The sequence below is a fragment of the Meleagris gallopavo genome, chromosome 1, assembly GCF_000146605.3.
Source record: "Meleagris gallopavo isolate NT-WF06-2002-E0010 breed Aviagen turkey brand Nicholas breeding stock chromosome 1, Turkey_5.1, whole genome shotgun sequence".
NCBI classification, from domain to species: domain Eukaryota; kingdom Metazoa; phylum Chordata; class Aves; order Galliformes; family Phasianidae; genus Meleagris; species Meleagris gallopavo.
Genome location: NC_015011.2, coordinates 78,708,024 through 78,720,387, shown reverse-complemented (window position 1 = coordinate 78,720,387; position 12,364 = coordinate 78,708,024). Strand labels below are relative to the sequence as shown.

At 46.3% G+C, this 12,364-nt stretch overlaps 1 protein-coding gene across 1 annotated transcript; it reads left to right on the top strand.

The window, feature by feature from the left end:
• Positions 1-511: 511 nt before the first annotated feature.
• On the top strand, positions 512-10,528 carry LOC100548173 (galactosylgalactosylxylosylprotein 3-beta-glucuronosyltransferase 1-like). Its single transcript, XM_010719260.3, has 5 exons — positions 512-680; positions 969-1,507; positions 2,782-3,078; positions 3,475-3,582; positions 7,041-10,528. The coding sequence occupies exons 1-4, from the start codon at positions 569-571 to the stop codon at positions 3,559-3,561; spliced, it is 1,035 nt and encodes a 344-aa protein (XP_010717562.1). The 5' UTR covers positions 512-568; the 3' UTR covers positions 3,562-3,582; positions 7,041-10,528.
• The last annotated feature ends 1,836 nt before the right edge of the window (positions 10,529-12,364 follow it).

Genomic DNA, 12,364 nt, shown 5'->3' with positions numbered 1-12,364 from the left:
TAAAACTGCAGGTCTGAAAGAGATGCTGGGCATCTTGATATTTTCTGTTTTTGCCCACTTGCTTATGAAGGGATGCAAGTCTTGCACATAGCTTTTAAAAAGCCTACAAGACAAGCATATTAAATGCTCACCTCTAAGCTCAGGAATGAATATTGCCCCTGGGAAGGGAGCAAGTAACAGTCCTTTCTGGCCTCAGATTCTGCAAGGTGAACTCGAAGTCAAGGACAGTGGGTTCATTGTGGGGCTGCAGGAGGTGCTTTACAGCAACATAAACAGATAAATAACTACTATTCAGTAGCTCAGGAATTGGACAGGGCAACTGGATGATGGTTTAGGCCTGTAACTTTAATGGGGCTCTTTGTGAACCTAAACTTAGATGAATACTCTGCTGGATCAGAACCCAATATTTATCATGCTTCCCTCCAAGCAAACTGGTCATTGTCTTTATTTGGCCTGTAGATTTAACTCTCCTAGCGTTTTTTTTTTATTACTGATAATTCAGAGTTCTTACTCCTTCCTCTGTTATGAAAGGTAGAGAGATGCCTGGGTATTGGAAGCTCTCTGCAGCATGCTGAGGAGACGAAACCTTCTTACTACGCTCCTGATTGTCTTGCCATGGGCTCTTCTCCTAACCTTGTGGCACCAGTACCCAACCACCCGCTACCTCAGCCTGCTGAGAAGTAAGTGCAAGAGCTCTGCTGTCAATGTGCTTGTGGTTGTGACAATTGTTGGTGTGAGTCCTCCATAGAAGACTCACTCTTGTGGGACCAAACTTACCTGCAGTACACACCCAAATTTTTCCTAAGAGTATGTTAAACATGCTCCTTAGCTTAGCTTTAGAGAGAGAAAGCTGATGTGCTGAGCACTGAGTTCAGAAAGATAAGTCCTCAGCATCCCCTGGAGAGGAGGCAGCTCTGCAGCGCTCAGTTCTCTAATGTCTTTCTTCTTCCTTCCTTCCTTTGTCTCAGAAGACACAGATGAGAACGTGACCTCTAAAGCTCTCCTCAATGGTACGTCTGCACTGAGAGAAGAAGGCTTTCCGTCATGCATTCGCCAGCAGCAGAGCATAGGGACGACACCTAAAGTCATCCAGAATTATGTGTACTCCAGGCCTCCTCCATGGTCAGACACCCTGCCGACCATATTCGTTATCACCCCTACCTACACGCGGCCAGTGCAAAAAGCTGAGCTGACCCGCCTGGCCAACACCTTCCTGCATGTACAGAACCTGCACTGGGTGGTGGTGGAGGACTCACCCCGAAGGACCAACCTAGTGTCCAACCTGCTGGAGAAGGCAGGCCTCAATTTCACCCACCTCAATGTGGAGACGCCCAAGAGCCTGAAGCTGGGGCTGTCCTGGATCCCATCCCACACCCCACGGGGGACACTGCAGAGGAACCTGGGGCTTCACTGGCTGAGGGACAGCTTCAGCAACACAGCACCACCAGAAGGGGTAGTGTATTTTGCTGATGATGATAACACTTACAGCCTGGAGCTGTTTGAAGAGGTAAGAGCCATAAAATTACATGGGACAGAAAAACAGAATACAAATGCAAAAGCCTCTTAAGGACAGGAACTACTTGTAGGTTGTAGGCCTCTAAGACCTTTAAGACAGGGCTACCGTGTGGACTTTAGTCATTAACTGGGAGGTATGAGCTGTGGTAAGCTGCCTGGAGCCCTTCTATCTTGGCGCTCTGTGGGAGCTGGGTATAGGGCAGATATAAGCCTACAAACCCATAGTTATGCTCACCCAGTAGCCACCCTCTGAAGGGCTGAAAGAGCAAAGAATACATCTGTCATGGTGGAGGCTGCAGATGTGAGTAGCCGCTCACATAACATTGTTCCAACTGCAGCCTCCTTTTGCCAGGTTTGTTTCCATAGAGATCAGAGTATATATACCCCAGAATATGTACCTCTCCTCAGGGGGAGCTGACTTGATTTAAATAAGCACTAATGATAAAATTCTGGCAAAGCATAAATCTGTGCTCTGGTAGGAGTGTGATGAATAGGGGGTACTAGAACAGTTTACTGACTTTCTAATAGACTTTTTGTCCTTTCCTGTCCTCCTGAGTTCCAGCCACCACAGCAGAGCTGTGCCCTTGGGATCATAGAAGCTTGCCCATACTTTTGCTGGAAATCTGGCTTTTGTGAGATGCCAAGTCTATCACAAACTTGGAAAAATGATTATTCAGTAAACTCCCTTGTCACCAAATTAAGCCAGGCTGTTATACGCCAGTCAAAATACTGTGTTATGCCTCAGAACACATTTCCAGTTTTCAGAATTTTTAGGTGGCTGCTAAGCTCATCCTTTTTTATTTATTTCCAAGTCCTTTTATGGCTATTTCAGTAATTTCAGTTGCTCTTCTAAGAAGTAGCTGTGGATGGAAGAGCAAGGGTGAGGGAAAGCTGCAGTAAAGGAGGACAAAGGTGCATCAGTCAGGGAGGGAGATTACTTGAATGAGGGTGGAGTGAGTGGAGTTATTTACAAAAAATGATAAAAGTTCAGATGAAATCAGAAAACCACAGGTTTTCCCTCTTACAGAGTCACAGAGTCATTTTAGTTTGATGGACCTTTAAAGGTCATTTGGTCCAACTCCTTGCAATGAGCAGATCGGATTGCTCAGAGCCACTTTCAGCCTGTGCTGCCTAGAGCTATGCAATTGCAGATGAAATCAACAAGGAAGGACAGGTGCCAAAGAAAACAGAGGATGACATACTAATGGGCTGGGAAGAGCATCGTAGAGATGCATTCTCACAGCACTGTTTCCTTCTGCCACACAGATGCGCTACACAAGGAGGGTGTCAGTCTGGCCGGTGGCGTTTGTTGGGGGGCTGCGCTACGAATCCCCAAAATTGAGCCCAGCTGGGAAGGTGGTGGGATGGAAAACCGTCTTTGACCCTAATCGGCCCTTTGCTATTGACATGGCTGGATTTGCTATCAGCATCAAGCTGATCTTGGAGAAGCCTCAAGCCAGTTTCAAGCTGGAGGGAGTTAAAGGAGGCTACCAGGAAACCAGTCTGCTGAAGGATTTAGTGACTATGGATGGGCTGGAGCCCAAAGCAGCCAACTGCACAAAGGTGAGCAAGACAAGAGACCTGGAAAATATATCTCCCTTTCTAAATCCTGGCAGCTTTCATGGCCTCCTGCCATGCCCTATTCATCTTTCCCTGTGCCTGCTCTCTGCCAGCACACCTCAGCTCCAAACCGTGCCAGACAGGCATGGCCTGCCAAATGCTATGCAGATGAGAGGCTCAGGGAGTGCTGAGGAACAGCTAGTGCCATGCACTCTAATAAAGAGCCTCTTCCATGCAATTCATGCCTAGGAGACCCAGGAGAGGGTTGAGTGGGGTTTTGGTCCAAAATGCTCTCTTTTACCTGTCAGTGTTTCATACACCTGTAAAGCCTCCCCCAGACCCTGTCTTGATTCCTGTTCTCACGCATCAGAGCCCTGAACAATTTTTGGTTCTCTTTAGGTGTTGGTCTGGCACACAAGAACTGAGAGGCCAACTCTTGTTAACGAAGGCAAGCGTGGATTTACAGACCCCAGGGTGGAGGTGTAAGCAGAGAGACAGCTCCCCAGTGTAAGTACTCTTGTCTTAATTGGTTTTGGCAAGGCAAATAGTCTGTACATGTTTCTTTATTTTTGTTATTATTTCTTTCAAGAAATAATACAGCATATACGGTAGCCCTGATATCTCCCTTATAATGTCACCCTTTGCACAAGAAGTGGATCCTCATCTTTACTGCCTGTCTGCATTCTGTGTGCATTTAAGCCTCCATGCACTTTCCACGGAAGCTTTGCTTGCATACAGGCAGAGAGAAAAACAACAGAAGAATCTCATGGTTTACCTCAGCAATGGTAGGCCACATTCCTTGTTCCCCAGTTTCTGACAGGTTCAGACTTCCTTTCATGGGAAATTATTCTGCAATGAGTGGAGAGAGATCATTGCCCCACCAGCCTCACCACCTCTGCAGTGCTCCATCTATCCACATTCAGCTTCTATCTCACATGAACTAGTATGGTGTGGATGCTGCATGGAAAGGTTGGTGAGACACTGAGACCATCTCAAAACAGGGACCTATGCAGACTGTCACAATTTGAGGAACTCGTTATTAGCATTATCAGAGCTAGGAATACATCTGCTGACAAGGGAAAACAATGAAGGCACTAAAATTGCATACATAGTCCACAGAGCAAAGTTCAGCAGCAGGAGGAGGGATTATAGCATCCTCCATAGGTGAGGGTAGGAATATGTAAGAGTTCAGTGATGTTTTCTTAGAAATAGAAAGTGATGATGGACAGGCTTCAGAGGAGCCATGACCTGTCAGCTGTCATGCTTTCTGACCTTAATGTCTGCTGTTGGCAGATTCCTATCCCAAATGTTCCAAAAGAAAGAAAGTTGCCAACTTAGGAGGATCAAGCTCTTTCTGTAACGATTTCTACTTGTGGTCCGATAGAGGATGCTGAATGATTTATTCCTACTTTGGAAGATATTCTAGGGCTGCTTTCAGTCCTGACCCCAATAGTCATCTGAGCTGTACTGAGGAGGCAAAACTGACTGCTTTTATATGGACAATTTCTGCACTAATCTGGTGTGTGCATTGTTTGTAGCTGCATACAGCATTTCCACATTATCCCATCATCTTCTAAGTGACAGCCATACAAGGGGCAAAGCAATCCCAGGACTGTGCATCCAGCAGCTGACAGCGGACATGGAAGTCAGCTGCCTAAATACAGAACCTGGTGCCACCCAGGAACTCTGGGGCATCCTACCTGACCTTCCTGTAGGGCACAAACTCTATCATACCTGCTAGTTTTTCATAAAAATCTCAAATATCCTAGCAAATATAAAATCACGCTAGACCTATGCTTAGGCAGCAGCACCTCTCTTAACCTTACTTCTGTGCGATCCATTACCAGTAATGGGTTCATATTACAGATCCAGCCATGCTGGGTCTGCTGTAGACTAAAACTGCAGTTGTCCAAGTTCTGCTCATAAGGACTCCAGTTAACTCTGTAAAGGATGAGCAGGCTTAACAGCACTCAGACAGATGAGGCTACTTGCCAATTCTTGCCTAATCGCTAGAGGAGGAGGTAACTGCTTCATAACAGGTGCAGAGAGTAGATATGATGTTTTAATGAATGCAGCATTTATGTATCTCTCTTCCATCCTCATCCCATCTCCATGGCCAAACACTCAGCCATCCTCCATAAAAAATGCCAAGCACCTACTCTAGATGCTTATGAGAATGGCTGTCTGTAGATCATTTGTTGTGGGAAAGGGAACTAACTGGTCTGGGAGATCGCTCATTTACTGCCACTCATTTACCAACACCCTTTTCCAGAGCCATTCTCTCCTGTGTCTTCAAGCCAGAATCTGCGTTCAGTCAGCTCTGTGTATTTTAAGAGCTTTTCCAGTTGTATTAGTGGAAAACATGCCCACAACCCTTCCTCCACCATCATTTGCCCTGTGGGGCAGCTGCTTTGACCCAGGTGAGCAGGAAGCATCACTCCAGGAGCCACCTCCAAATTAGATGTGCTGCCTTGAGAAGCTTAGTGGATGCAGCTGGGAGCAAAATCATCAGCTTCCACACCCACACCCCCTGCGAAGTTTTAAATTGACACCTCTGCTGACAGCTATACTGAATTTTGGAGGGTCTTACTATCAAGGCTGCTGAGCTTCAGAAGCCTGACAGACACAATCTAGATGAGCTAGCACTGAGAAAAGAGGTATAATTCATCCCCTGAGAATGTTCTGTTGTTAGATGCAATGGGGAGAATGTTTCTGTCTTTTTCTCCTGAGAGCTTGTCCTCATGGAGAATCAGATCAGGCCAGGTGAGTCCTAGACCCTTCAGAAACCCCTTTCCCTTTCAGTGCCTGTGGACATGAGCCAAGCTTTGGTGTTTGTGGGTTTTTGGTGCTCTATTAATCACTAGTGAGACCACATACATTGTTTCTTGGCACGTGTTCCTGTTCTCTGGGTTGCCACAGATGCATTGTGAAGGGATCTGCTGATTATGTAAACTGCAAAGATCAGGCTTCAGCAGGTACTGCATAAATAGTGGTTATTTTGTCCCAGCTGGAGCCTGCTTTCTTCTTTGCCAGCATTCCCACCGCCCTTGGCTGTGTCTAGCTGAACCATAGCAGTATTTGTGAGTCATGGGGAGAATACTCCATCAGAGCAGATCTACAGAGAGGGGAAAATAAGTCATGTGGCACAGTTTGCCTTTTCATGAGAACAAAATGAAAAAGGAGTGCTGAATGTTTTTAAAAAAAGAATTTTTTTCCTTACACTAGAGTTCTGATTTTTCCACCCTGAGAACCACTAGGGCCAATCTGGGATGTGTTGGGATTGAGGATCTTGGGTGAGATCTAAAACCTCTCCCAGTATACGTCTTTGCAAACTGTTTTGAAACCAGACCCCCTAGAAAAACAGACTGTGGCTTCTGAGAGCGGGAGGTGGGGATTAATTTTGCTCTCTATCTTTTCTTTGCTATAGTCCTGAAAACTATCATTCAAGCCTGGTGTTATAAAACTTACTTGTTCTTTTTGCTATCGTGTGTTTACAGCTATCAGAGAGAGATGAGCTCACTTAGGACTCCTGCTGCCTTGAGATTTTTGGAAATAGGGAAAGAAACTCACCTCCATTTCAGAGCTTCTAGACAGATTGAACAGGGTTCTTCAAATCTAATCTTCTTTCTTTAGAAACAAACAAAAACAAAACAAAAACAAAAACACACATAAAAAAGAGGTTGAGATAATGATTTTACTGAGGAAAAAAATCCTCCAAAACCTTTTACTAATTAATAAATAGGACATCCCTGCTAGTACTCTGCAGTGCAAATACAACAAACAGCATTTTGGCCGTATCCCCAGCCTGCAGCTGTAAGGTTGAGAAACCTGGTTAGTGATGCTGCCTATTGTATACCTGAGCTAGGGGACAACTCTCCTTGAAATGCCTCTCCTGCCTTGATCTACTGGACATGATGTTGAGATTTCTATCTCTTTCTTACCTCACCTTGTGTTTGTTTTAACAGAGGCAGCGGGCAGTGATTGTTCTGAAGCCTGCTGGCAGCCACAGCAACTGTGCACCCTACCACTGGAGGATGCGAAATGCCCCCAAATGTAGCCACATAGATCAGCTCCTGCTGCCTAGAAGATGGCAATGAGCAAAGACAGAGTGGATACGCTCCCTGTGACCCTACAGCTCTTCAATTTGACTCCCTGCACTGGCTCCCATTCCCTGGCTGAGAGGCGTGCCTCCCTTCCCTTGTGGGCACTGTGCTTTTAACCATTCATGAAACAGGAAACGTCTTAGATGTGATCTCCATTCCCTGCTGTGCCAGCACAGAGGCTGAAATCCACAACAGGCGCGGGTGCCTCTGAAGATCCCTCTTGGCATACTGTGAAACCTGAGCTTTGGGACAGCAGCTGTGAGCTGCTGTGGTTCAAGGACAGGAGTTGTTGCAAAAGCACAGATGTGGATCTGTCAGTCTGAGGTATGCTCTCAGTGAGAACAGCTTAAAAGCAAAGCTAGCCTGAGAGAGAGGCTCCCCCTCGGATACATGCATGGATCAGCTTTTGGTACTGGGGAAACAGCTGTGCTGGAAGCTCTCATTTTGGGTTTAGGAGTTCAGAAGTGCCTCAGCTGAGAACTTGAACTGCCCTAACTGCAGGTTGTGTTGGAAAATGCTGTCCCAGTTCCCAGGCCGATGCCCTCTGGATGAAGTTTGTCTCCCGCTCAGGGTGACCTGGCAGGTACTGCACTTCAGAGGCCATGCCTCCGTGTCCCAGTGTGGAGAGCGGCAAGCAGGGGCAGAGATGAGCGGACCTGAAAATTTTGTTCCTTCTGCAGCACCATTAGGCACTTCAGTAGCCTCAATTCATGAATACAGAGTTGTTCTCTAAACCTCCAGGGAGGAAGACACCTTTCTGCAGTGGAGGTGGGTGAGAAGTGCTTAGGAAAAGAACACTGAGCTTGCAGTCGTCTCCTGTGTGAACATCGAGAAATGTAGAAAAGGGTTCATCATCGGGAAACGTATCTTGAAGACGTAGATGTCAACATTTGCTGTTTCACTTGTCAAGTTTCCAGCTGAATTCTGATAGCACGTTTGGCCCTGTGAACAGGGAGAGAAGACAGCATTATCTAGAACGGTTTTCCTTTCCCTTGATAAAATAGGACAGCATGGGTAAACACAGCCTACAGACAAGCAGGTAGCAAATGAGGACCAAAGGAAGGGTTAAAAGCACAAGCATTTGTACCATGTATGCATGGGGAGAAATGTCTCTCTGACTTCTTGCAGGAAGATTTCCTGACTGACCCGGAAACCTCTCTGAGCACATCTTGCCAACCATCTTCACTCAGGCCGTGAGGAACAAGGCTTCAAGCATTCAAAATGCATCAAGGATTTGATAGCCTGAGAAAAATCATGAGCAATCAAACCGCCCCCTGCTCAAGAAACTCTGGGCTGGCAGGATACATTTATTTGTTGATTTATTTATACTGCAATCTTTTCTGCCTGTTCTTTGCTTCACTTTGTTTTTTAACTTAGGTCATCTGACACACTCATGAGGAAAGAACAATTCCCCTCTCACCCAGATGCTCACAGAATAGCAGAGCTTGGCATTCACTTCTGAATGTCTTTATGCTTCTTGCTGTCTGGGGTTTCTTTACAATGGCATCCTAAGCTGGCAAAATAATCAGAAACACAGCAAGGAGGGAAGTACAGCAAAGGAAACTGTTATTCCTTTATGCAAGAGACGTGGGTGGCACTAAGTTTCTGGCTCCTGAGCAATCATGGTGAGGTAAAAACATGTGCGAAGGAGTGCCTCAATCAAGTAGATAGTCCCCATGGGATCTTGGGAGGCATCCATGAAGGGGGGCTCTTGGAAGGATATCTGATTGTTGATCTGTGTTCCCTTAGTGGGGAATAGCATGCATACATCCTGCTGTGGGAGTGAGATTAGAGTGCATAAGGGGGCAAAGGGAGTGAGATGTATCCCACTGGGGAGGAAGGCATGAGGAAACAAGGAGAGAGCAGAGAGAGGGTGGTTGTGCTCAGTGTGGCCTGGCTTCCCTGCAAGCTGTCTTAGCACTGAAGTAGTACTGAATGGGCCATAAAAACTGTGCCTTCTTGTGACCCCGGAAAGGTCTTTACACAGCAAGTGTCTGGCATGTGTGACCTGGGTAGCACTGAAGAAGCCTGGCTCCTGCCAAGCACTTTTTGTTCTTTATTTGTCAGAGCTTCGTGCCCTGGCCTCTCTGCATGAGGTAACGGGCCTTGCGCTCCAGTGGGTGTTGCTGACCCATCCCTGCCACTGTGCAGGAAGACTGGCTTAATGATCTCACTCACCATTAATAGAAGACTGTCCCCTTCTTTGTGGTTTTAGTCCGTGAGCAAAGAGCAAGAGAATAAAGGAGTCTATTTATGATCTTCCATTTTCCCCTCCCAGATGGGTAGGGATTCTGCCCGTATGAAAAGGAGGGGATATGGTAATTAATTCCCTGGCCTTCAGTATCAAGCATATCCTGCTTGGGATTTTGATGCTACAGGTGGATGTTTGTAGCAAGGGTACACTCCCATTGCAAAGGACACCCCCACGTGCATATGTGTTTTTAGAGATGATGTCTCTCTGCATCCCTATAAGAAAGCAAAATCACTGTTCCTATTTTTTCCCCTGGGGCCCTGGATTGCAGTGATAGGAGTACACTGTCACTCAGTGCTCTGAGCTGCTCACAAGACCAGCCCTGTCACACCAGTCTCACATCAGCCTGACCCTATGGAGAAGGGATTCTGTGAATCAGGAAATTCTGCTAGATGCTAAATTGTATAGGACTGAGACCTTGTATGGACTGTGTGGTGCACACAGCTGTTGTTTCAGGCTAACAGATGTTCTGAACACTCCAGCACAAATACTGTTTTTACAAATACCCTGTAGAGCAGACTAAGGATGGCGAGGACGGCTGCCAGGCAGGGTGCAGCAGCAAAGGGTAGGTGAGGACAGACAGCACAAGTTCAGAGGGCTCTTTGCTAGCAGAGCTCAGCAGAAGTTACAAGCTTTGAGGAAAGTGAACAAGGGGTACAATAAAGGAGGGATGCTGCACATCAAGCTTGAAGTGTTTAAAGAGCAGGCATCCCAGCGCCTGTTTTTTTTACTAGCATATTAGTATCTGATATTCATGTTCTTTGAAATCCATCCAATTCACCAACCAATGAATATTCCTAACATTTCCTGTTGCAGAAAATACTATTGAAAGAGGAAGGAGAATGTCAAGGAAGTAATTTTTAATGGTTATTTATTTATATTGAATGGTACAAGAGCGTTATTAAATACGATGTGAATATTGCACCATTTTCTGTCTTGCAACATAAGGCCTCGCTTCTTTTCCATGAAAACACAGTGCACTCTATAATGGAAAATGTGTCCACTGTAGTTCTCATTCCAAAAGTACTCCCTTCAGTCTTCATCTGACCCAGATGCTATAAGAGAAAATTACGCAAAACCATTTAATGTCCCTGAGACTGATGACTGCATTAAGGAGGTGAAGGTGGTCCTGCGCACTGCAGCCCACTGCATCTCCTAGAGATGTGCAGGAGCAACACCAGCAGGGTGAAGAAGGGCAAGCTATGGCAATACAAGGTCTGGACACCTTAACAAACTGCACATTGCTTCAGTTCCTTGTGCCAGTCCCTGTAGGGTGCAGCTCATTGGGAAGAATGTCTTGCAGGCGTTATGTGTCAGTCCAGTGGGACCAGACAGGGAAACTATTCCAGTCTCCTGGTTTTCCCTTCTCTTCTCTGAAAGGCTGAGAAACAACTGCAGTGGCCAGAGGCATCTGAAATGTTCACCCTACCAGAAAAAAACTGCCACCCCCACAAAAAGAGTAATGGCACTGCTTGTTCAGTGGTGGCTGAAATCCTCTGCAATGTCTTTATCAAATGTAATGCTGCTTTCCTCTTTCCTTGATTAAAAAGCCTGGGGGTCAGGCAGAGCAGAGGGCAGGACACACTGACTCTGGCACTGCCTGAGCACCCTGCTGGGTGTCACCCCAACATGCTGTTCTTCCCCTACTGGGGCCCTACATTTTCAAAGCTAAGCTTGCCAGGCCTCTGCTGCATTTTCAACAGGGAAGTGATGCAGGTTCCAGGCCATAACAGAGGCAGAAGGAGGGGAAAGAGCAAGAGAGAATGAATTGTATTCAATGGTGAAGTACTTCTCTGTCTCTCATCACATTTGGGGCTGATTGGAGGTGAAATTACACTCGAAGGGAGGGGAAGCGCCCCTCCCCTGGGACATCCAGAGGCTCCTGCACAAACTTAATTTCAAGCTCTGTTGAAGATGGTATTTGCCTTTTTTTCCCTATGCATTCATTTAATTTCTTGGGTGGACATGTGAAAATGAGAAAGGTAGACCTTTGGCTGTCAAGACAGCCCTGTTCCTGTGCCTTACAGATCCAATCCAACATTGTTTTCCTCCATCACTGCCCTCAATACATCTGTGCACAGGGGTTGCTAAAATGCCTGCCAACTATCCTCCATGCTTCAGTGAAGACAGTTATTTTTTTTCATTTAAGCAACCCAATTCATTTTTAATTCAAATCTCTCCCAGCCTTTCACGTCAGGGGAAAAAATAGGAGTGCAGTGACCTTGAAGAGGCTTGGCCTTGCTGGCACTGTGAAGTTCTGATCTGCATTCAGCTCTCCTGCGCACCATTGTTTGCTCTTTGTAGACTTGTGGTGGGTTCTGATTCACCAATTTTGGTGACCATAGGAGAAGGGGAATGAGAGGAATCATAAATCTCACGTTTGGTTTTTGAGGGATCTTGAAAGAGACATTCATGGAGATTCAGCTCCCCAGCCAGCACAGAATTAAGTGCTGTTTGGCTCCCTCCATGCCCAGCTGATCTTGCTAGCTGTACGTTAGTTTTCCAGTCATGAGAGCATATATATATCATAGGCTGAACTAAAGATTGAGATAAGCTGTTGCTTTTCCAGCTGACATGCTTATTGTGCCCCAAAAAGGCACAAGGTGGCAATTTTTACACCACCTGACTGCCAGTAAAGTTAGCAGAGCTGCCGGTGCAGATCTATTCCAAAATGACCTGCTTCTCTTTGCCTCAGAAATTGATGGAGACAGACAGGCCTTGCCCAAGCTAATAGAACCATAGAATCATGAAGGTTAAAAAAGACCGCTAAGATGATCTAGTCCAACCACCAACCCATCCTCACCATGGAGGTGGGGATGCCGTATCCCTCAGTGCCACATATACAAGGTTCTTGAACAACTCCAGGCACAGAGACTGCACCACCTCCCTGGGCAGCTGTGCCACTGCCTCAATACGCAACCTGAACCCCCCCCTG